At 38.7% G+C, this 26,214-nt stretch overlaps 1 protein-coding gene across 6 annotated transcripts in view; it reads left to right on the top strand.

Moving 5' to 3' along the window:
- The first annotated feature begins 3,447 nt into the window (after window positions 1-3,447).
- Window positions 3,448-26,214, top strand: part of LOC133519576 (uncharacterized protein ZK1073.1) — a 101,447-nt gene continuing 78,680 nt past the window's right edge. Inside the window, exon 1 of one of the 6 annotated variants that reach the window (XM_061853595.1) lies at window positions 3,448-3,610. In XM_061853595.1, the coding sequence (XP_061709579.1) occupies window positions 3,554-3,610 (57 nt within the window). In that variant the 5' untranslated portion in view covers window positions 3,448-3,553. Of the gene's footprint in view, window positions 3,611-13,079; window positions 13,374-26,214 lie in introns of those variants that run through there. The other 5 variants (XM_061853591.1, XM_061853593.1, XM_061853590.1 and 2 more) reach the window with 5 other exon arrangements.

The following is a 26,214-nucleotide window of genomic DNA, read 5'->3' as shown; positions in this document are numbered from 1 at the left end:
CAGCGATTTTGACATCACAGACTGTGTAAGTATTATTTTAAACGTCAAAGTCTATGGTATTATGACGTTTAAAGTAACACTTGCATAGTCTGTGCTTTTCAAATCGCTGCCAAGTTCGCTTCGTCTGACTCTAATTCTGTCGAGTACAGTCAGCGAGTAGTGGATCCAACGATGCGTCAAAACGAGACCAGCCCAAGTCTGCAACAACAAATAGAACCGTAAACCGTAACGGACGGTTACACAAATAACACTTGTACTGCGTGTGCTATCAAAATCGTTGCAGACATTTCTTGGTCTAACTCTATAATATGCCTCTATAGATGTAGAACAATGAGACAATAACATATAATTTCGAAAGCGAACTGTAGACATTTATGTCTATTTAAAAAAGTATTCGAGTGTGGCAGATACTTTTGGCGCGTTGTTTCATACGCTACTGGGGGCCTACCGCGAAATTCGAAGTTCGTCAATTGCGGGCATTTTTCTCTGTCACTCTAATTACGTCTTAGTGAGAGTAAAAGAGAAAGATCCCCGCAATTGGCGAATTCCGGTTTTCGCGGTAGTCCCCCTGTACCCACCCAATAACATATTCGGTTAACAAAGGTAGTGGGGCGACACTCCTCCTTTCGGTCATTCTCGGCTCCGTCCGGCTCAGCATTGCTCCGAGCAATTATTAGGGTTGGCACAACGTCCCTTTGCGTGCACGACCACAGATAAGATAATTATATGAATTTTGACAACCCTAAATAGCCGAAAGCGGATAGTGCCATACGTTAGAAAGGGATAGCATGATTCGTCCCTGAATCCCTGACAAACGCTGAAAACGCTGTGAACAGCTGTTCGGTTGTGTTCTGTCATTTCTGTACGGGAGTACTATTATTGTGACAGGCCAATTTAATGGACGCAGTTATGCAGGAAGTAAGTGATATTGCTGTCTCATTCCATCGCATTCAACTTTTTGGAAAACTAAGTTACGGCATAATATTTTATATTTATTCGGAGATATATGTATATGCATAATGGCCGTATATTGGAAAATTCATTAAATTGTTTTCCATATTCTCGCGTAGGACAATATGTGTTTTTTTGCTCATAAATATTTTTAAACATCATAATTTCCTCATAGGTGATGTGAAAAGCAGTATATGTCACATGGTAGGAAAATGGCCTAGCGGTAATAGCGTGCGACTTGCAATCCGGAGGTCGCGGTTTCAAACCCCGGCTCGTACCAATGAGTTTTTCGGAACTTATGTACGAAATTACATTTGATATTTACCAGTCGCTTTTCGGTGAAGGAAAACATCGTGAGGAAACCGGATTAATTCCAACAAGGCATAGTGCTTACGCCAAATCTTAGGATTCGTTGTCAAGCGGACCCCAGGCTCCTTCCTTCCGCCGGGACAACGCGAGGAAGGAGAATTAAAAATTAAAAATAGTTTCATCTCATACAAAAAGCTACACTCTGTCACATTTTTGGGGACAAAAAACAAGACAACGAAAATTTAATTTTGACCCAATTTTGACCCACACGTGCGCCCGGCAGACTCTGCAGATACCCTAACAATAATATTTTATAACGTACAGGATGTTTATAATAATGTGTCTAATAATGTTTCTCTTTTATTATTAAAGCATTATTACTTGACAGCATACTTAGGTGAGTTATGATTTCATCAGAATCAGAATTATTTATTGCATAAAATCATATACAAACACCCGGAAAGGTTGACTGGTAGAGAATGCCTCATGGCATTAAGTCCGCCTTTTGTACTATAAGGTTTTCTTTTGTGCAATAAAGATTAAATAAATAAATATATTTATTTGTTCCGGGTCATTCCTGATGCAGAGGCTGTCTATCGCGATTCAGCGTGGCAACGCGGCGAGCGTGATGGGCACCTTTACGTCTGGGAGGGCTCGGGATGGGTTGTTTGATTAGTTTTTGTATTTATCTCTTTCTTTTTGTTTACTATTACTTCTATTTAGTTTATAGTCCATTTTAATGTTTTTTAGAGTAATTAAGAATGTAATAGTTTTTATTAAATAAGTATATTAATCTTAAATATATTTAAATGTAAACATAGGTTTTCCCAGATCATACAAATGTAAAAAGAAGGTATCACTATGCTTAGCCATTAGACATACAAATTGTCCATATGCATGCATAATTTACAAACTTAATCTATAAAAATAATAATTAATTTAATCATTTAATTTAATTTAATAACCATGCACTCATGTTAGTGTATAGTTCTTTAAAACTACTTAATACAGTTCTACATTAACCTTGTAAGGGTAAAGTAATATTCTTATTAAAACTATCATTATCCTAACCATCCCGGCATTTTGCCACGGCTTACTTGGGGACGGATTTAGGGAAAGGCAACCGGGGCTACAGCCCTGGGGCCTCCACAAAAGAGGGGCCCCACAATAGAGACTTCAGAAAATTGTCCATTTTATTTGGAAAATAATTTGGGGCCAGGGCGCCTCCACTCCTTTGTTACCCCGAGGCCTCCATACCTCTAAATCCGGCATTGTGGGGAGCCGAGGATCTGCGGGCCTACCGCGAAAACCGAAATTCGCAAATTGCGTGGATGTTTCTCTTTTACTCTCACCAAGACGTAATTAGAGTGACAGAGAAAAATGCCCGCAATTGACGAACTTCGATTTTCGCAGTTATAGCCCTGCTCGGCGGCCATCCCCAGAATAGATATTAATACTTCAGTTGTCAATACTTACACTAACGCTATTACATCTCCATTCTCCAATGTAAAAAAAAAAAAATCTTTTATTTCGTGTAACAAGAGACACATATCTTCTTAAACTAACTAAAAAACTAAAATTTAAAGTAAGCCCTACTGGCTCAACAATTAAAGTCCGTGACGTACACATGTGACGTAAACCAGGATGTGTCACATGGTAGCAAAATTATTTCCACCTCGGGCGGTAACACTTGAATCCTTCACTACGCTCAGGATTCCATTTTGGAATCCTTCGCTTCGTTCAGGATTTAATGTACGCCCATGCCGTAAAAATGATATTTCGCTCCCTTGTGACAAAATCTACTATTTAATCGAAATAACCATAAACATTGCACCCGAAAAAATGTCAACAACTTATTTTTAAACATGAAACTATTTCACAACGACCTGTATAAACACTACGAATAGTACGAATCAACACAGCTCAAGCGAAAAGCGACTTTATTTCAATGGTATAAGGTAGTTAGTAATAATATACTACAGGCAATTAAATATTGTATTGCCTTCTATGATATCGACAGAGGGCTTACCGCGAATACCGAAGCGCGGAAATTGCGGGCATCTGTCTCTTTTACTCCAATTAGAGCGCAATTAGAGTGACAGAGAAAGATGCCCGCAATTTGAGAAGTTCGGTGTTTGCGGTAGCCCTCAGTGTTTTGCCTTTTAACTGGTACCTTCAAATGTGTTTAATGTCCGAACTCGGTACTTATCGGTCAAGTTCCGTGCTATCTTTTTATTTATTTATTTTATTTTATTAACCAAATTAGTGAGAAAGGTGTAGTGTAGTGAGTGAGATGTATTTGTGCGGTATATCGGATTTTTTTAGACGCAGACATATATCTATTGAACGGGTGAGTTTATTTTTATAAGCTTTTATTTAACTTACTTAAGTATGTTACGTATTTAGTGTGGATGTGGGTCCAAAATGTATTTAGTTTATTACAATATTTGTCTGTTACTTGACGTGTATACACGCATGGCAATGAAAGTACGGTTTACCATTCACGTCCTTGGTGGTTAAAGGGTTAAACAAAAAAAAAAAGGATGCCAGAAATTGTTGTTTATTTTGTGAGGCTAATGATACTCTGTGAGTTTATAAGACATCGCAAACTCCCATGGTTCATCCATGAATGAAAAAAAAACTGGATCTTTATAAAAATTCCATTTAATTATCAAACTTGCTCAAAAATGTTCAAGAAAACCTGTTGATACGACTGACACGACCAATATCTGGGGGCATACCGGGAAAATCGAAATTTGCAAATTGCGGGGATCTTTCTCTTTTACCCTTACTAAGACGTAATTAGCGTGACAGAGAAAAATGCCCGCAATTGACGAACTTCGATTTTCGCGGTAGGCCTCCTGACGCGCTCGAGAAACTCCATTGGTGATTTTTTATATTTTTTAAAATCTGTAGAAGCTTTCCGGTTCGCTAAAAAAAACATCGTATAACCTTTTACCAATAATGTTATCGATCGAATCCTATCTACCAGACACGCGGCAGCGTGACAAGCCAAGTTCAAAAGAAGAGAACTGGTGACACAGTGGTATATTAGACGAACCATTTGGACCCACTTTTGACCCCAACGTAACTCAAAATCTATTAAACGTAAACTTATGAAATTTGGTTCATTTATTAAGACTCTTAAGCCTAACTAGAATCCCAAATTTCATGAATATAGCTCAACCAGTTATTAAGATACATACATCTAAAAATCGGGATTTTTCTCACTGACGTGATGTACTCACCTAACATAAAAACCTAACCCACTTCCAGATGACCTAGGAAGTTGAAATTTGGCATCCAGCTGGGCAATTATGTGGTTACGAAACTGAGATAAAGGAACTGTGATTTTTTTTACGATTTATATTATTTTCCAAAACAACATTTTTATTTACGCACTAAGCGCCTATCGACTTTTTAAATAATAATAATTCAGCCTATATAAGTCCCACTGCTGGACCCAGGCCTCCATTCATGTGCGAGAGGGCTTGAGCTATAGTCCCCACGCGGATTGCGGACTTCACATACACCTTTGAATTTCTTCGCAGATGTATGCAGATTTCCATACGATGTTTTCCTTCACCGAAAAGATAGTAGTAAATATCAAGCGATATTTCGTACGTAAGTAGTGGTACGAGCCAGGATTTGAACCCGCAACCTCCGGATTGGAAGTCAGACGTCATATCCCACTCGACCATCACCTCTTATAGAATTTGTAATAAGTAGCTAAAATAAATTTTAGTCTCGAAACCAACTATGATGAACTATACTATGAATACTATGATCAACTATAGTTTTTGTATTGTTAAAATTATATCATCATAAAGAATAAAGAATACTAATAATTTTTGTACAAAAAGTAATGATATCCCATCAAACACATAAATGTGAAATGAGAGCCAAGTTCAATATTAAGAATAGGTATGCGTCGTTGTTGACTTCGTCGGAAAATGAATCGAGATCTAAATGGATGCCAAGTTCTAGTTCGCTTCAGATGTAATTAAAGTTCAGGATTTGTATTGGCTAGTTTTTATACCAACAAACTAAAGGTTACAAAAATTACAAAGGCAAATATAATACAGCGTGTAAATAGAAACTAGCCAAGTCAAATCCTGAACTTTAATTACATCACAAGCGAACTAGAACTTGGCACCCATATTATAACGCTATATCTTTAGATATTTAAATAAAAGTAAACAAACAATTTGTACATTTTCGGGTAGTTATAACATTCATTGGTTAACCAACCAAATACAAAACCACCTGGATCTGATACTGAACGACCTGACTTTAACCTACATTATTTGATCATGTAATGTTTTCATCTAACCTCTGTTTACTTTTATTTAAATACCTAAAGATACAGAGAGATCTCAATTCTTTTTCCGGCGAAGATAACAACGACGCATACCTATTCTTAATATTGAACTTGGCTCTTATTTCACATTTATGTTTTTGATGGGATAGGTCTCTACGATACTCGAGTAACTACACATTTAGCGTCGTCGGCTATGTCCTATGAGAAATGGGGGGAAAACAGCATCCGGACATAAAATAGTTATTTGTGCAACAAGAGAGGAAAGTTGGGTTTTCTTGCGAGTGTTGATTTTGAGTCCCGAGTAAGCGAAAGGTTCTATAATTCAAATTCTAAAGTTAGAATCTTTAGCGTAGCGAGGCAATCAAAAACACGAGATGTAAAATAACTTTGCTCTCGTGTGACACATACATCTTTTCACCTCAGTAGTGAGAACATATTAAAGGTTAAAAAAATTCAACATCAAGTAAAGTTTACACACATTTATTTACATTTATGAATGAAAGGCATCGTCATTAAGACGAAAGCTGTCACTCCCTGGAGTGACGAAAGTAGGCTTGTTCGAGCTGCTGAGGTGAAAAAAGCATTTTTGCCAAACCTGAATCAGACACATATCATTCGCGCTACGCTCGAAAAAGAAATACGAAACGAAAAACACCAGACATTGTGTCTTTGTGAGGCTAATTATACTCTTTTAAACAGGTATCGTTTGAAAACTGTGTATATTTCTCATGTTTGTCTGCCGTCAGCCCATTACATATAACTACCGCGAAATATTAATATCGTCCCAACCTGTCTCGCTAAATTCTAGCGCGAGAGTTAAGTGAATAAAGTACAGTCAAAAAATTTAATTTAACAGGCACCAGTAATGGGATGGTATAGACAAATCCTGTAAAACATGTATTTACCATCAGTTTTTAATCGCTTAAGAGCCAAATAGCTGCTTAAGTCTAATTTTTCATTGATATTTGTTATTTTCAAAACGAATGGCGCCATACATCCCATGACTGGAGCAAACACCACAGTTTTGGTTAATAATATTGAAACCAATTGCAGTAGCTTTCATTAAATACTTAGAAAACATAAAGGACGAATTGGACAATTGACTTTAAAAGCGTAAAGCGGTATAAAGTTTACAGGTGTCGGTGAAATATAAAAAATAATCCAAATTTTCTCTTAAATGTTCCATGATTGGTGCCGTTAACATACATTTCAATTTAATTTCATTACAATGACCAAGATAAGTTGGCACCGATTTTGATAGCTCAGACAGCGCCAGTGTTATTTTGACGTTTACTTAACTTGCACAGGCGGGGCTTTAAAAATCGTTGCCAAATTAGCTTGGTCTGACTCTTAATCATTATTATGATATGATAAAACAATCATTGCCTTTTTTTTGCAATTCCGTTCCCGATCGATTGCTTGCTTTCTGATGTCTCCAGTTGTCACATGTCATCACCATATCAGCCCTTTATCGCTCACTGCTGAGCATAGGCCTCTCTTCCAGTACGCCACTTGTCCCGGTCCTGAGCTAATCTCATCCAGAAGTGACCCACAATCTACCTAATGTCGTCTACCCAACGAGCCAACGGGCGCCAGGGGCTTCTTTCATTCGAAAGCGGCCACCATTCCGTTAACATTTTAGTCCACCTGCCATCACCCTGCCTAGCAAGATGTCCCGCCCAACTCCATTTTAGTTTGGTAATGATGCAACCCACGTCTCGCACCTTCAAATTCCATTAAAACATATTATTTATACCGGGCTTATCGCGAATTTATTTTCTTGCCGTTATTTCCGACATTCCGACGTTACGACGTAGTTATCCGGGACAACGACCAGTGAAACTTCGAAACGTCGGAAATAAAGGTTACAAAATAAATTTGGGATAGACTCGGTATAAATCTGTGGCTCTAGTGAAAAAGGGTACAAGTCTCTGGCAGCGCAGGTGTAAAAGGGTGTAAGTTCCACGTAACACTTATGCCCTTATACACCTAAACTGCCAGAGAATTGTACCCTTTTTCACTAGGGCCACAGAAATATGTCTTCAAATTCTAATTAAAAATCCGTAGACATTCTGGAGACCGGCTCTCGCGTCACGTTCCTATTTTAAATGTCAGATAGATAATTGCACAAGCGTTGGCGACGATTCAAATACACTTTCATTCTACCACTTTACATCGCGCTGCGATCGCGCGTTATTTCACACAATCGCGCGTTTTCTTTCCCGTGAACTATCTCTATTAAAGTGTAAGGCTTATGAGACGTCTATAGACGTTGTGCATATTGAAAGGGTTGGGTTCGCACGTTTTGGCGTCGCGGCGTACTTTTTTATTCAACGCCGAAACTCGGCTCGAATCGCGCGTTCATTTAAATTGTACGCGCGTTTTTCCGTTGAATTTCATTCTTACGGTGACTTACGCTCGCAGCGTAAACGTTGCGTGTAGTGTTTGTGAACTTAGTGATGTTTTTAGTGTAGGTTTAAGGAAAATGGAAAGGAGAAGGTGATTGAAGGGTTGAATTTATAATTTTATAAACGTGCTTAAGTGATGGTTCATACAGAGATTCAGATGTCTTTAATGTTCAGAGACTTTTACCGCGAAAAAAGAAAATTGAAATTTCGTATTCTGCCTGTTCGATTTTGCATATTCGAATGATAAAGTAACTTCCCGGTAGATCCTATTTTTTAAGCACAAAATTAACAATATTATGGTCTTTACAAGAAATTTGAGACCAAAGATCATTGTCACTAGTTGAAGCCTAATATTTTGTTATTGTAAGTAACTAGCGTGTATTTCTTTATGTATTAAATAAATCACAGTAAGGTCTTTTATAGGGCAGTAATAAATAATAAATAAATAAATAAATATTATAGAACATTATTACACAAATTGACTAAGTCCCACAGTAAGCTCAATAAAGCTTGTGTTGAGGGTACTTAGGCAACGATATATATAATATATAAATATTTATAAATACTTAAATACATAGAAAACACCCATGACTCAAGTGAATATTCCTCAAGTCAATAGGGTTGTTTCCATCTACAAATCTTAAGGCAGAATTGTATCCCAATAAATTCACGTCACAACTCTCGGATTGACACTGTTGACAGTTAGGCGATAAACAACAAATGACAAATGTCAGTTGACATTTAGTATCTTCTACGTGTGTATGTAGTTATGTGTCAAACCGTAAACTGTGACGACACACAATTTTCAAAGAGCGTTTTGGGCGCGAAAGCATCTGTCAAAATATATTTTGTTAATTTAACATATTCAAAGCCGTTTTTAGTGTAAAAGTTGAATTTTAGTGCAACTTTTAGTTAATATAGAACGTAATACAAGCGTTTCAAATAATTGGAAACAACCCTATCGATGTGTCAAAACTTAAAGAAGTTTTACTACGATATATTACCTACTTACTCAACGTATGAAGCTGCTATAATCGTGCTATTTTGCTAATAGTAATATATCGGGATGATTTATAATATAGCTTTAGTAAAGAACCTAAAATGAGACGTAATAATTAGCCATTGGAGGGTAGATGAAAACATTACACGTATAATGACGACTATAAAACGACGACCGGTTTGGCCTAGTGGGTAGTGACCTTGCCTACGAAGCTGATGGTCCCGGGTTCAAATCCTGGTAAGGGCATTTATTCGTGTGATGAGCATGGATATTTGTTCCTGAGTCATGGGTGTTTTCTGTGTATTTAAGTATTTATAAATATTTATATATTATATATATCGTTGTCCTAGTACCCTCAACACAAGCTTTATTGAGCTTACTGTGGGACTTAGTTAATTTGTGTAATAATGTCCTATAAGATTTATAAAAAAAACCTCTGCCCGGACCGGGGCCGTTCTAGCGAGAGTCCCCTTAAGAAAGCTTTATGTATTTAGGCCTATTTTTAAGTCCAAGCCATTGGCAATTTTATTGAATTTGAGCGACTTCTGAATCTCAGTTTGTGTATGACATAAATGTACTTACATCGTATTTAAGTCTAAATTGGCTTTGCTTAAAATAAAATAATATGTATGAAGTGTAATGTGGTTTTGTGCTTATCTAAATGTTTCTGACAAACAATAACAATTACATTAAGAGTCCGTAGCAAGCTCAGCCGAATTTCACCTTTCCATACAAACGGAGTTTTGTTCTCATTTCAAAACTACGTATTGAATTGTAATGAAACTTTGCACATACAATAAGATGAGGCATATCTATGCCTGTAATTATTTTATATCGCTCCAGCTTATTAAAAGAAACGAAATAGAGCAAAAACTAGTTTTGTATGAAAAACTTAAATTCGCGTTTTTAGGGTCCCGTAGCCAAATGGCAAAAAACGGAACCCTTATGGATTCGTCATGTCCGCGTCTGTCACAGCCACTTTTTTCCGAAACTATAAGAACTATACTGTTCAAACTTGGTAAGTAGATGTATTCTATGAACCGCATTAAGATTTTCACAGTAAAATAGAAAAAAAAAACAATAAATTTTGGGGGTTCCCCATACTTACACTGAAACTCAAAAATATTTTTTTCATCAAACCCATACGTGTGGGGTATCTATGGATAGGTCTTCAAAAGTGATATTGAGGTTTCTAATATCATTTTTTTCTAAACTGATAAAGTTCGCGCGAGAGACACTTCCAAAGTGGTAAACTGTGTCCCCCCCTGTAACTTCTAAAATAACAGAATGATAAAACTAAAAAAAATATATGATATACATTACCATGCAAACTTCCACCGAAAATTGGTTTGAACGAGATCTAGTAAGTAATTTTTTTAATACGTCATAATTGGTAAGGAACCCTTCATGGGCGAGTCCGACTCGCACTTGGCCGCTTTTTCTTAACTATGGTATCTGAAGCTACATAAACTAATTACAGGTATACTTACTTACTTACTCCGTTGGCTCAGCGACCCAAAATGAGACTTGGCCTCCGACACAAGACAGCGCCACTTTTCTCGGTCCTGTGCGACCTCTCGCCAATTGTCGACTCGAAGCTCGCGCAGATCCGCCTCCACCATGTCGCTCCAGCGATACCTAGGGCGTCCGATAGGACGTCCTCCTGCTAGGCGACCCAGGTACGCTCTTTTTACGTTCCGATCTTCGTCCATTCTCTCAAGGTGGCCCAACCAACGGAGTCTGTGGGCTTTACTTTCTCCCATGATGTTAGGTTCAGCCACTAGGTCTTCAATCTCACGGTTCTTAAGGACTGTCCAACTTCCATATTACAGGTATAGATATACATTATCCTATTGTACGTGCAAAATTTCAAAGCAATCAAGCTAGTCGTTTTAAAATGTGAGCATTGTGAGCGTAACTACGTTTCTAAAAAATATTCTGCAAGCCTCTTTTATAAGTCAATACAACATTTATATAAAAAACCGAGCTTGCTTGCTTAATTGATTGATTTTTCGTGTTTACAAAATTTACAAATGAATGTTGGCGCATAACGTCAACAATGATAAGTGGCCCTAGTGAAAAAGGGTACAAGTCTCTGGCAGTTTAGGTGTATAAGGGCATACGTGTTACGTGGAACCTACACCCCTTTCCACCTGCGCTGCCAGAGACTTGTACCCTTTTTCACTAGGGCCACAGGATTATACCTAGTCCTCCTGATGATAAGCTGTTAAGGGGACCACTGATTACCAGTTCACGGGACGATATCAGTCTGTCAGTTATTTGCGGTTGTCAGCTTTTGCGAATAACTGACGGGCCGATATCGTCCAGCGAATTGGTAATCAGTGGGTCCATTTAGTTACCGTAATCTATGGCCGCTTGCATCTCCAATATCGAGACAGGCGTGTAAATTGTTGCTCTGAACGTCCTTGCTAAGACTAAAAGAATGAAGGAAGACTCACACTAGACCGGCCCGGGCTTGGACCGAGGCGTACGACACGTAATTATCTATGACGGCTGATCGGTGATCACGTGGTGCTTTCCATAGAAAACGAAGCGCCGGAAGCTCAGGCCCGGCCCCGGCCCGGTCTAGAGTCAGTCATTCTTATAAGCGATTAAAATATTCATTTCTTCTTACGAAGCACTAACTGTACAAATAAATAGTTGTTACGAGTACATAACCACAATATCCTGTCACAAAAAAAAATAAGTTAATGCCCCCACACCAGATCCAACCTTAAATATTAGATTATTGTCACAATTAGTTATCTAATCAAACATCCTTGTTTTTGTTGAGAAGCGAAAGTAATCATGAGATATTTACGATATAGCTGTCTAGCGTCCATCTGTTTCAAATGAAAAATAAATATTTTTCTTCCGTAATTGCTCCTACCGAAAATAGCTATTTGTTTTATACGGCAAAGTTGTTGTTTAACCCCGTGCTAATATTGATATCCGAGCAAGCGAACGATTCCAAAATTGCACCACCAGCGTTGCGAGTGGTTCGAAAAGTGGAGTCTTGTGCGTTGTGAGGGTTTCAATTCAAGGCAGAGTATTAAACAAACCTTGCTCCCGACTGAAACGTCAAAAACTTGAAAAGTCAATTTTATGTGTAAATGACTATCAACATTTCACGCATACTCCACTTAAGTACCACATAAACTAAGTTGAATATAGTGTTGCAAGGCTAACAAAAATGTCCGCCACACGCTTTGTCAAATCTAAACCTTATGTTAGTTTTTGTGTATCAATGTGTAATAAAATAAAATAATAATCAATATTTATTTTCAAGCTTACTATACCTAAACACTCCAATCTTGACCTAAGTAAACATATAAATTACGCTTAATACACGCAAGTGCCGCATAAGTTAACAAAAGTGCCGCTAGGTTAATAAAAGTGCCAATTAAGTTAACAAAAGTGCCTTTAATTTAAATGTTTCGAGCCGACCGACGATCATCCGCGGTGCTAGCCTCGACTTGCCTGACGTGTCTGGCTGTGGTCTCAGTAGGGGCCGCCGAGCTAAACCAGTAAACAGTATCTTTAATTAATTTTTAGTAATTGTTTCTTGGTGGCTCAGTTGGCCGGGCAATGGAGTATCGATCCAGAGGCCGTGAGTTCAAGTCTCACCCAAGGAGGTATTTTTCCACTTTTAAATTTGTTATACGAGTAGTCTTAATAGCATCATTCGCAGACGTTTCTTATTGTTAAAAAATAATTTAGTATCTAATTTTGCCAAAACTGTCACTTTGGATGTCAGCTTTATATAATTTAAAAATCATTATTTAAATAAATAATTGAATTGAATTGAATTAATATTCATTGACCAGAGCAAAATCCACAACGCAGGTTTGGTCTAAAGTGCACAAAGAGCATCTATAACAAATTTCGGACTATATTTCACTAAACTAATGCTCAGCAACAGACATCGTCAATTCTTCAACAATGTGCAAGTATAATCTGCCACACGCTTTGTCAAATCTAAACCTAATGTTAGGTTTTGTGTATCGATGTGTAATTAAATAATCATCAATATTTCACGCTTATTCTACTTAAACTCTCCAATCTTGACCTAAGTAGCACATGAGCTGCGCTTATTACACGCAAAGTGTCGCATAAGTTAACAAAAGTGCCGCAAGGCTAATAAAAGTGCCAACTAAGCTAACAAAAGTGCCGCTAAATGTTTCGGCCGACGCTCATCCGCGGCGCGAGCGCCGACTTACCTGACGTGTCCGGCTATGGTCTCGGCAGGAGTCGCCGCGCCTCCCTCTCGGCGGAGCAACGCCGCAAGCTGTCCATGATCCGGACGGCCAGCATCCCGAGCCCGCTGACCCCTGTGAGTCACATTTACCATTTGGTACCCTGCCCGAGAAAATGCTGTTCACAGGTATAGATTTCCTTTCATTTTGTTAACTTACCTTAGGGTGTGTACTAATTTCTATTTGTGATTGTCAAACTCTTTTCATGTACATCTTAAGACAACAAACTGTACTATAAGACTTTTTTTTTTCTTCTTTTGAATAAAAAAAAGCAGTATTATTAAAATACAACATTAAAAAATTCGGCCGCAGTAAGCTCGGCCGAATTTCACCTTCCCATATAAACGGAGTTTTGTTCTCATTTTAAAACTACGTGTTGGATTGTAATGAAACTTTGCACATACAATGACATAAGGTATATCTAGGGCTGAAATAAGATTATATTACTCGACCTTATAAAACAAACGAAATAGAGCAAAATAGAGTTTTATATGAAAATCTTCAGAGGCTGTCAACACCCAATGTCCTTGAAATTGATGTTACTTAAATAGTTTTTTAAGAAAGACTATTTGTTTTAGTCAAGTAAGAAAAATATATGTTCATATTAATTATATTTCAAAGACCGCGGTTGTACTCGATACATGATTGAACGAAATCGGCTCGATAGAAAATAATTGCAAAGATTGGTCTTAAAATCACAATTAAACGGTTTTATGTCTTTATTGTTTTGACTTATGGGTCTGCAATTAAAATCACAATTTCAAAACATTTATATCTAAACCGCTGTTGAGTAAAATATTACACTAATAATCCACTTTTTTTTATTTAAATATTTTTCTTATTATTCCCTTGCCCAGGCCTGTGCCCAGGCCCAGTAACATGCGACAGTGCTATCTCATTTACTCCGATACAAATAGACTGTGTGCGCGCTTTAGGTATTGACAGCCTCTTAAATTCGCTGTATTTTTTAAACTATGGTATCTGAGGATGCATAAACTAATTACTTTAAGGCTGCATATACTTTGTCCTATTGTAAGTACAAAGTTTCAGAGTTGTATGGAGAATCGAGCTTGCTGGAGACCCTTAAAGAACTGAGTCAGTGAGTGAGGAGTTTCATTCTCTTCTTAACCATCCATATGGTTCTTCTTATGCACGAACGAGTATGAACCATGAGTAGGTTACAACTATTATTATGTGAAAAGAGTTACTAGAGTCCGTCCAAGCTAACTTAGCAGTGGAAAAGTATGGACTGCGTAATACGGAACGTGCATGAACTGTAGACAGCACAAGAACACCCTGTTTATTAGCGCGAAATTTAAAATCATGCTTAAGTTCGAAAGGATATTAAATTTTATTTAAAGTTCATGTAAAAAGTACCCCAATAAAACACTACTACTTAGTACTAAGAATATCAAGGAAGTAGATGGAAGAGATCGCTCTTTAGCTATAAGACCGCCTGTTGTCTGCCTCTATCACTAATCATTTGTTTTTCTTTAAGCTCTAACTTTTACTGAGGTGTGCCTATAAAGAGTATTTTATCTATCTGTCTGTCTAATGCCTTGTTGCCTTCTCCGACCAACCGACTGTCACTCTCAGTACAAATAGTACTGAAGTTGACTGAAGTAGTATGAGAAATACGAACGATTCCGAGAAAATACGATGGCAAAAGTTTATAGGGACCGGGCGCGTTGGAGGGTCTGCCATCTTGTGGCCTCAATCGGAACCATAAATATGTACACGTCACGTGTTTTCCTGTGCATAGTAGGTTCTGCCATCTTGTGGGCTACCCCGGAACAATAAACATCACATTTACGCCTCGCGCCAAAAATCTGACGGCTCGTGTGCCTCCTATAGTTCATGCACGCTCCCTATTGCATTACATCTGTACAGATAGGTCCGTACAAAAGAGGTCGTAGATGGCTCTGGTAGATAGGTATATCTGACAGAAAAATCTGCCAATGTATGACAGTTATGTCAGCGGACAGATCTTGATCATCTCGGGCAGACACCTGTGCTTAATTCCTGTCATACACGTGTAACGGAACAAGATTGGGATAAGCTTGTTTCGTAGAAAAATTATTTCAAAGTGAGACGAATTGTTTTTCCGATTCAAAGTGTTGTTTATGACCGATTGTCAACCATGTTTGTGCTGCGTTCTCAGACTAAACATTTTACCGATATAAACATATACGCAATACATTGTGTTGCCGCGTTAGAAATAGTCGGCTCGACTATTTCAGTGACTATTAATACAGCCTTGAGATTACTGTTATTACTCATTAGATTACATTATTATTGCCATTACATTAACTTTACTAGCAATGTGCAAGTTGCAGTAACTCAAAGAACATTCTCAAAATTTCTGAGAGTTTCTGGAAACATTCATCAGAAAATTCTGATGCCAAAGTTTCCGTTCTGATTATTATTACGGAATGTCCGAAACTGCTGGCTACACCGAAACTAGTTGTGTTGGACTGCACGCTTGTCACGCATTCGTTCACAGCGGTGTCACTAGGCACTGACACCGCTGTGGTGACACCATTCTTGGTGCCCGTAAGGCCCGTCTTTACGAAGTAATATGGTGAAAACCTCAGCTTTAAAAGTAAGTTCTTAATTATGATCTGCGGTGCCCATCGCACTCGCTGCGTTGAATTGATATGGTGCAGTGCAGCCTCTGCATCAAGAACGACCCAGAGCGCGGGACCGTTTCTGCAGGCCGCTACCCATCTCCCAACAGTTTCAGCATCTGTTCACCAAGGACCGGACGCAAGGTTCGTAACTAGTTTATAAAATACCGGTTTATTTCGGTTTTCTTCCAAACTTTTATAAGAACGCGCACGTTTTAAGAACTTTATTGAAACCTACAAAAATCGAGCGACAAAACGGCCGGCCGGCCTGTTGGTATGCCGCGTAAACATTTACACCTTACAAAGGAAGAAACCGGTTTTTATTGTTCTAAGCCAGTAAATTTAACAATAACTGTTCTCATAAAAACCGGTTTAAAAATAACAGTTTTTCGAGCGAAACCGAAATTAAAAGGTAGCCAAGTACATGATAAGGGTTTGGAAATTTAACCGGTTTCCGAGCCTTGACTGGACGTCAAAAACTTGTTATTTTTAAGTCAGTACGCCTTAAAACAGTTTGATATGTCAAACAATGTCTCACGGCCATTTCACCAAAGATCCGTCTATTGTTTACCGCTGAGGTCGGCGTACGCGTCACACGCTAAATCTGTACAATCGTCGCACTGACCATTATAAACCATATTACAACGATATAAGTTATATTAATGGTCAATGGAACAATGAAAATATCGAGTTATTGGCGCAACGTTGTATTGTTACACGTTTTGATGTTTGTGCTGCTTTGACGTGCGTCAAACCTATTTACTATTTAGTAAAGGACGTTAATATCAGTACTTACATATACCGTATGGAAGGTAGAGGAACAGTGGCGTAGCATGGGGGGGGCGGAGGGTGCGGTCCGCACCGGGCGGCACTTTGCCGGGGGCGGCGCTGCGGAGGTGTCAGTTAAAAAAAAAAAAAATTTTTTTTTTTTTTTTTTTAATATAAAAAAAAAAGTTAATTTCTTCCAGTGTTTTTTTCGTCATTTTTTTTGTTACCAAATCCGGGTACCTATGCAGGTTCTATGCATGGGTGATGCAAGCACAAGGTTTCTCAATAACTATTATTTAGGAAAGTTATTTCGTTTCAATGTTATTTTAAATAAATGTCTCCTTACGCATTCTTTGTACTTCACCGTAATACGGCAATGACAGAACCGTCGTTTCACATGACTTTGAGTAAAAGGCAAGATATAAAAACAAGCTTGCGAATTAGCGAATTGCTGCAGCTGCCCCAATTTTTCGATTTCGCGGCTTCTCGTATGAAACTAGGCAGTATATACTAATATAATATTTTGGTAAACGGCCTTTTGAGCTAAAAGATACGTAGACGGTGCTTTGATCTACTCGAAAGGATTGTGTGATGAACTGGGTTTATCTATGGAACCTCGTCGACGTAGATTGACCAAACAAACATTCGGTGAGGGAAGTACGGATGCTGGTTTGACCTACGAAAATGAGTTGAGAAGAAGCCTGTTTTCCTCTTTGGACAGAGTAATTTCTAAGATTCGATCGAGATTTCAGCAGCTCGATAATTTAGCAGAGAAATTTTCCTTTCTTACACCAGCAAAACTACTGGATGTTACTGGAAAATGTAAGCTTGACCATGTTACCGACATTGACAAGGAGGAGTTTGAACTCGAGCGAGGGCGACTTCGAAGTTTCGCCATTGCTACTGGAGATCTCGATAAATTAGGCAAAGCTAATGTAGATCCACTCGAATTATTGAAGTTCATTGTCGAATCTAAGCTCGAAATCTCCGTGCTTAACATTTTCATCATGCTCAGAATATTTTTGACAACTGCTATAAGTAATGCTAGTTGTGAGAGGAGCTTTTCGAAACTGAAATTGATCAAAAATTACTTGCGATCTACAATGAGTACGCTGAGATTGACTAATCTAGCTATATTGTCGATCGAACAAGACCTCACTGATGCAATCGATATTGAAAGTGTGATCAAAAACTTTGCTAGAAAAGTTAAATTTTAATCTTTCAGTTCAGTTGAGGTCGTTGAGGAGTTGAGCTTAGAATGATACTCGTGCGTAAAATAGCGTTCGTGAAGTAGGCGATTTCTCCATTATTCAGATTATTCTATTAAGTTTTCTCTGTAATGTTTCTAAGTGATATTCTACCTTCTATTCTATGTCAAAAAATGTTAATTTCACTTTTCAATTCAATAAATTATTCAATAAAACTAATAAAAGTACTCTTTTTACACCATGCCCAAATTTTTTATAATGGATGACAAAAATAAGAGGGCGGCAAATTTGGGATCCGCACCGGGTGCGAGTGACCTATGCTACGCCACTGTAGAGGAACAGAAACTCCTTAGGCAGAATTGTTGCAAAAGTGTCCCGCTGTCAGCTATAAATAATAGTTCCAAATCTCTCCAGAGTAGCGCTAGAGTAGCTAAGAACCTAGGTTCTTAACGCCTAAGAAACCCTATCGCCCAGGCGTTATTGGATTAGATTTTTTTCTTAAGTATTCTAGGTATTGTAGAGCCACCTATTTATGGTTTTTTGTCGGACACTTTTTGGTATACGGAGGATCTAACAGTTTGAAGAGTATTATTAGCTCTTTTCCAAAATTATGTAAGGCATTTTTGGCATAAAATTGTATGATTAGTTGTGTTTTTTATTTTTTATTTTTTATTTAATAGTTTCAGCAGTCAAAAACAGACGGGCTCTTTTTCCTACGGTTGAAAAAAAAAAGAAAAACACGTTTGTTTTTCATCCTCACCCAACCTTATCTATATTGTACCTAACGACTTTCCAAACACCTCTTTTAAAAATCAAACCTACATCCTATAATTTCAGAGAAAGAAATTCTTTAGTTGTTTGAAACACTACTTTGTCCAAACGAATTAAAATACAATATTGCTTGGTCTGAAATTTTGTGTAAATTCTCATGAAACTATGTTTTTTCTGCCACCGTGTTATGGTAATAAAAATATGAAGTTTACGATAATGGGCCGCACTCGCCACTAACGGCTCGTTAAACGCGTGACGGGTTGCATATGGACCTGGGTTCCGTATATAAATATATCTTATATATACAACGTGATATAACCATCTAAGTTGAGAGACCTCCCACACTAGCGTCTCCCGAGGGGGCCGAGCGTCAGCGTCTAGTCAACTCTATGGCTGCTGTTCGATGCAACGTTGGCGCAACTGCGCAGCGACGCCTTTTTATATATACAACGTGATATAACCATCTAAGTTGAGATACCTCCCACTCTAGCGTCTCCCGAGGGGGCCGAGCGTCAGCGTCTAGTCGACTCTATGGCTGCTGCTCGATGCAACGTTGGCGCAACTGCGCAGCGACGCCTTTTTATATATAGAACGTGATATAACCATCTAAGTTAAGAGACCTCCCGCACTAGCGTCTTCCGAGGGGGCCGAGCGTCAGCGTCTAGTCAACTCTATGGCTGCTGCTCGATGCAACGTTGGCGCAACTGCGCAGCGACGCCTTTTTTCATAGCGCTCCTCCAACTTAGCCGGTTGATTTGGTAAAGAAGTTGCGTGACCTCAAAAACAAGATCTGATGACCACTACGCCTTCGTTTAAGCTTAGTTATTACTCCTCCCCATTAAATTGTATCTCTTTGTTAAATGTAGATAGTAATGTTTAGATTTATAGTTGCTCAATATTGTACTAGATGTCGCTGTAATATCGGCTACTTTCCCTTATATAGAGGTAAATTCGGTTTCCGAATAAATTAGTCGAGCATTAAGTTGTTAAGTGTTTCAATACAAAAAGTTGGTTTTAAGTGCAGTAGTGGAGAACGCTCTTTCCACGAAACAGCATCAAAAGTTGGTCAATAGACTACGCGTCAAAAGTATTTACCATTTTCTAATAGGTTAACAAAAAGACATGTCTCTATATATACTTAGAAAATTTGATTGTAACAGATACTTTTGAACGTAAACTGTAGAGATAGAGATATAAATCTCTATCTATTCTGAAAAAGTACTGGGTTTTTTTCATCACCTACTATTGGACCCCGCTCTCATTTTCTGTTATTTTTTTCTCTTTCTAAGAAACAAATGCTAAAGAGACAAGAATAAATAGTCTCTGTAGACGTTCCAGACATCAGGCGGAACTCTAAATCACCTGGTGCGTGGGAGTTCGAATAATGTCCAACCAGCGTAGGAACAGCCGTGGTATTTCATACCTCGTTAATTTTTTACATTTTACGTTCAATTTATATACAAGGTGTACAAAATAGTGGTGTAATCTTTCCTATAATCAGAACACGATACCGGATATGCTCTTACGGATCCCTACTATTTTTGTTACACCTTGTATATATGTAGGTACCTACTAACTTAAGCGGTGGTGGCCGAGTAGATATGATGTCCGACTTTCAATCCAGAGGTCGCGGGTTCAAATCCTTTCGGAAATTATGTACGAAATATCATGTGATATTTACCACTAGCATTGGGCTAGCGTGGGGACTATACCCCGAGCCCTCTCGCGCATGAGAGGAGGCCTGTACCCAGCAGTGGGACGTATATAGGCTGAATTATTATATTACTAACTTAATACAATAGTACCTGGGCGACCGAGCTTTGCTCGGTTCTAACTATTTATTGTAATATGGTGGTCAATAGGTGATAATCTTAACTACATTTTTTTACTAAATTAAACTTGTCTAAAACAATAAAAATTAAAAAATTATATATAAACTTGAACATGTAAAAAAAAAAAAACAAAAGTTAGTCACCGGGCGAGATTCAAACCCGTAACACTCGTTTAGCAGTCCGCGTCTTAACCCGCTGGACCAGACGGACAGTGGCCGGCAACACGAAATTAGCGACCATATTCTGCGTCGAAAGAAAAACGCATGAAAACTCGAAAACACGCGTTTTCCCAAACATAAGACTAATCTAGATAGATTGTATACCCCCAAAAACCCCCATATACCAAATTTCAGCGAAATCGTTAGAGCCGTTTCCGAGATCACAGAAATATATATATTTATATATATACAAGAATTGCTCGTTTAAAGGTATAAGATTTACCTACGCAACTCAGCTACGATCACGGCAGGGTGCCTTAGTTTTGCTTCCTTCACTTATCTTTATAATGTTATAATACCTATAATTGTCGATTTAGGCTTTACTTTTGAAATCGTCTTTGTTTAGGATAATAATGAGTAAGAGAGGTATGGGCATTGTGAATGTCATCTCGCTTTGTGTGGTAGGGCACAGCACAGCGGATGTTATTCCAGATCTAAAGCAGGGCCCAACTGGGGAAGTACCTCCACCTTACAGAAAACCGCAGCCAAATAACACTAGACCCTATTCATAGTGTTGTGTTCCTGCCGGTGAGTAAGGTTGCCAGAGCTCAACCAGCGGGAGGGGGGTTTAGGGTAGGCAACGCGCATCTAACTCCTCTGGAGTTGCAGGCGTACATAGGCTACGGAAACTGCTTACCATCAGGCGGGCCGTATTCTTGTTTACCACCGAAGTAGTATAAAAAAAAATAGTAGTTCTATTTTCAATTTAATTTTAAATCCGGTTCAACCTAAAAAAAGTTGCCATGAACGGCATTTTTTTGCATTTTCGAAATTTGTTAACATATTTTCTCGCAGCACACAATCGTGTAGCTACTATTAACCTCAGACCGCCCAGAGACCTAAGATAATATGTTTTTGGCAAAAAAATCATTTTGGTACAAGCTTTTATAGCTGACTGTACCTTTCTTTCCACAGGCAACTAACACTCATCGAGACAATTCTAAAAACCCCAAACACAATTAGGTTGCGTTGTTTTATCACAGAGTTCCTGTGGCTACCTCCTGTCTCCATAATCAGATCAACTCGATGGTACCATAATATTGCATTGTCACCCGACTTACATATGTATGCAAATTTTCAGCTTCATTGGAAACCAGGAAGTGGGTCAAATTTAACTTGCAAGATTTGATTACAGCCCGGCAGACAACAGGTCAGGTGAAAATAAATAAAAGCTTGTAAAAAGGTCTCCCGTTCCATTCCAATTTGAATATTATTTTGACAATTCAAAATTACATTCGTCTCGGTAAGTTTTGATGTCTGCCTGTCTGGGCGGCTAGAGGCACCTCGTATATTGGCGAACGTTATTCCTGTCGAACTCCTGTTGCCCATTAATCCTGTAAATACTTCAGTTTATCTAATACAAGTAATAACAAAGTATATTTAGTTGTGTCATAGTTTAATGATACTATGAAGCAGTGTCTATACCTCTCTTTGCGATTAAATTTATCAGTATAGCTGTAGGTACTTGCTGTCTGTCTGAGGGGAAACAAATAATGCTACCAAAGCTTTCGCGTGGAAACCGCCGGACGGAAGCCGTGGCTCCGGGCCTCCTGTACACTCTTGGCAACGGTCCGTCCTAAGAGAGTTACGAGCGGTCGGGTTGAGCTGGAGCGAGGCCAGAAGACGAGCTGAAGATAGGAAGGCGTGGCGCGAGCTTGTGAAGGCCCTTTGCACCTCTGGGTGCTTTAGGACAACAACAACAACAACTTGCTGTCTGTCAATAAGTGGGCGTTCTAATTCGTAATTCGAATTGAGTGTACTCAAGAGCAATCATCATTCTTCTTCTTCCTAGCGTTGTCCCGACATATTGCCACGGCTCATGGGAGCATGGGGTCCGCTTGACAACTAATTCCAAGGTTTGGCGTAGGCACTAGTTTTTACGAAAGCGACTGCCATCTGACCTTCCAATCCAGAGGGTAAAACTAGGCCTTCTTGAAATTATTCCGGTTTCCTCACGATGTTTTCCTTCACCGAAAAGCGACTGGTAAATATCAAATGATATTTCGTACATAAGTTCCGAAAAACTCATTGGTACGAGCCGGGGTTTGAGCCCGCGACCTTCGGATTGCAAGTCGCACGCTCTTACCGCTAGGCTAACAGCGCTTCTCATCATAATCATCATTTTCATTTTAACCTCCTGTCGCCCACAGGCTGAGCATTTGTCACGGTCCCGGGCTAGTCTCATCCAGAAGTGCCCCGCAATCTTCTGAATATCATCCACCCAATGAGTAACGCCAGGCCCTCCTTTCATCCGAAAGCGGCCACCAGTCCGTCAATATTCTGGTCCACCTGCCATCACTCTACCTGCTGGCAACATGTCCAGCCCAATTCCATTTCAGCTTGGTAGTGACGTCACCACGTGATGACCTCATGGTCAAGAAAGCAAGACAATTACGATTTATGTTCAGCGTTATACTTAGTCAGTGCACTCGCTGCTGGCAAATCATCTGTGAATGAGTGGGCGGTCCACTTCAACTAATTGTAGTAAAGTTATATTTAGTGTGTTTGTGATATTTTTAATCTGTTAACTATCACTGCAGGCAATTATCGCGTGATATCTTCTGATACACGATTGCCCAGCGCTGGACCAGTGAGGTGACCATGCAATGGTGATGGCTCCTCTGCTGGATGGCCCAGCGCTGGATCAGCGAGATGGCCATGCGATGGTTAAGAGCACTCACTATGGAATGGGTCACGTGTAGATGCATGCACCATCGCTGGCCCATCTTTGATGTGCGGACAAAAAATCGACACCGCGGCCATCCCATCGCCGTCCCGCCGCGCCATAAGCCATCCGGCACCATTACCCTATCTACAAGATGGCCCACCTTAGTAGGCCAGTATGATGGCCTATCGTGTAGAGTAGAGGAGCCACGAAGCATAGGCCTTTCAAGGCAACCGTTTAACATTTTGTACTATATGCCTATATGCCTGCAATATAAATATGGGACGCAGGTATTTGTATAAATAGCATGTAAGCAATAATAGCCTATAAATAAGTTATGTTTAGATTTACTTACTTGAATACCGACAAAACACATCTACGGTAATGTTTGGTTTCTCTTAATCTCCATTCTTTTCGGACCGCATGTGACCCGTTTTCTTTACTATCGTGTTTACACACATTGAAAACGAGCATTTATTGCACAATTAGGCATTCAACGGTGCCAAGTCTATTTTAAGAACGCTTAAATTAATTTAAGAATAATCACGATTGACCGAAAACAATAGAGTAACAAGTTGTAAATAAGTCTTGGAATATAAATGTCGGACGATCGTAAGACCAGGCAGATCGTAATGTTCCTGTGTAATGTTTTGACGGTAGCCACATTAAACCAATAGATATAGGTAGGTTAGGTTCGTCAGGTTGCTTCAGATGCCCGAAGGCCAAATTGTCTAGAAATAGGAGGCGGGGCTCCGTCGACTTAAGGAACGAGACATGCCTAGGATTTTTACAATCTGCCTGATCTTACGATCGGCCGCCGGCACAAATATAAGGGTTAAAATTACAATATATATACATATTAGATATGGGTCCGTAAAAAAACGATTTCACTTTAAGTATTTGACTAGGTACCTATTAGAAGTTAACTCTCGTGAAATAATCTTTAATAAAAACCGGACAAGTGTGAGTCGGACCAAGGGTTCCGTACTTTTTAATATTTGTTGTTATAACGGTAACAGAAATACATCATCTGTGAAAATTTCAACTGTCTAACTATCACGCGGTTCATGAGATACAGCCTGGTGACGGACGGAGTCTTAGTAATAAGGTACCGTTTTACCTTATGGAGACGGAACCCTAAAAACCCTTGATGGTCTTTAACAGCAATTCTACTGCACTTAAAAACCTAAATAACTGCTCTCTTTGGAGTTTAATTTATCAGGATTCGAATTAGGTCTATCGTGAGAACCGAAATTCGCAAATTGCGGGGACCTTTCTCTTTTACTCCAATAAAGGTATAATTAGAGAGACAGCGAACGATGCCCGCAATTTTCAAACTTCGATTTTCGTGGTTAATATAGCCCAGATCCTGACAAAAAGAGAATTTTATAAATCGATCCATCGTCTTCGAAAACCTCGAAAAATCGGGGAAGAACGTAAACAAATATATCCCGACGAGTTAAGAAGCTTCTTATTGAAGTCGGCAAAATATCAAATAATTGATAGATCGCATGAATTTAATCTCATAGAAAATGTTTTTTTCTCGAAAGTATAGCAAGACTATTCTTCTATTCATCCCACCTTCGAGCAGCCATCAAAGCTAGTTAAAATGGATATAAAACAATTTCATATGCACCGCGTCCTGCTAGACTGTTTCCTTTTTAACCTCCCGCGGACAGCTCAAGTAGGTAGAATACTAGAATAAAACTACGCAACCAGAATGGAAACTATTTCGTATTATTTTTAGTTCTAGGTCATAAATAAACACCTGCGATGGTTAGGAAGTATATCGGTTAAGTGTGAGAATTGTAACAGAAAAATGAGAAAATAGTGTATGTAACAAAACATTTCGGACACGACCTAGTATCTTATACCTTTAAACGAGCAATTCTTGTATATATATTTATATATATATTTCTGTGATCTCGGAAACGGCTCTAACAATTTCGCTGAAATTTGGTATATGGGGGTTTTTGGGGATATACAATCTATCTAGATTAGTCTTATGTTTGGGAAAACGCGTGTTTTCGATTTTTCATGCGTTTTTCTTTCGACGCAGAATATGGTCGCTAATTTCGTGTTGCCTGCCACTGTCCGTCTGGTCCAGCGGGTTAAGAATTAAGATGCGGACTGCTAAACGAGTGTTACGTTACGGGTTCGAATCTCGCCCGGTGACTAACTTTTGTTTTTTTTTTATATGTTCAAGTTTATATATATTTTTTTAATTTTTATTGTTTTAGACAAGTCTAATTTAGTAAAAAAAATTAGTTAAGATTATCACCTATACACCACCATATTACAATAAATAGTTATAACCGAGCAAAGCTCGGTCGCCCAGGTACTTTTATTTTATGTGTACCATTGGTCTTTGATCTATTAGATGGCGCCACTTTTTGATATTTAAAAAATTTGATACATATCAGTGAAAGAATAAGAATCCAAGTCAAATGGCGTTCTAAAAGTTTTAATCGTGTGTCGAAAGATGGCAGTAAATTAACTGTGGCTACAAAGTTTTCTTTGACAATCCACCTCTATTTCAAATTATCTTTGCTTATACGAGTATGCACAATGCAACATAACATTAAGAGATAAAAGCTTTTTATAGTAACTACCAACGCTTGCTGGCAGTTACTTTAAAAAGCTCGTATCTAGTTGTGTGTTGTTTTACATTGCGTGCCGAATTATTTGGTATGGTTAATGTTTTCATAGTATTTCTAAGTAAAATTTATCTCAATACTTATAATTAATAGAATCAGGCGTTACTTTGCGGAAATCCATGCTAATTAAAACAAGTAATATTACTTTGCTAATCCGCGAGAAAATAACGTGTTAGACGGTATGACACCCGACAACTGGTTGTCGGGTGTCATACCGTCAACA

Source organism: Cydia pomonella, chromosome 7 (genome assembly GCF_033807575.1).
Source record: "Cydia pomonella isolate Wapato2018A chromosome 7, ilCydPomo1, whole genome shotgun sequence".
Lineage (NCBI taxonomy): Eukaryota > Metazoa > Arthropoda > Insecta > Lepidoptera > Tortricidae > Cydia > Cydia pomonella.
The sequence above is the reverse complement of the archived record's forward strand: the minus strand, read 5'-3'. Positions and strand labels throughout refer to the sequence as shown.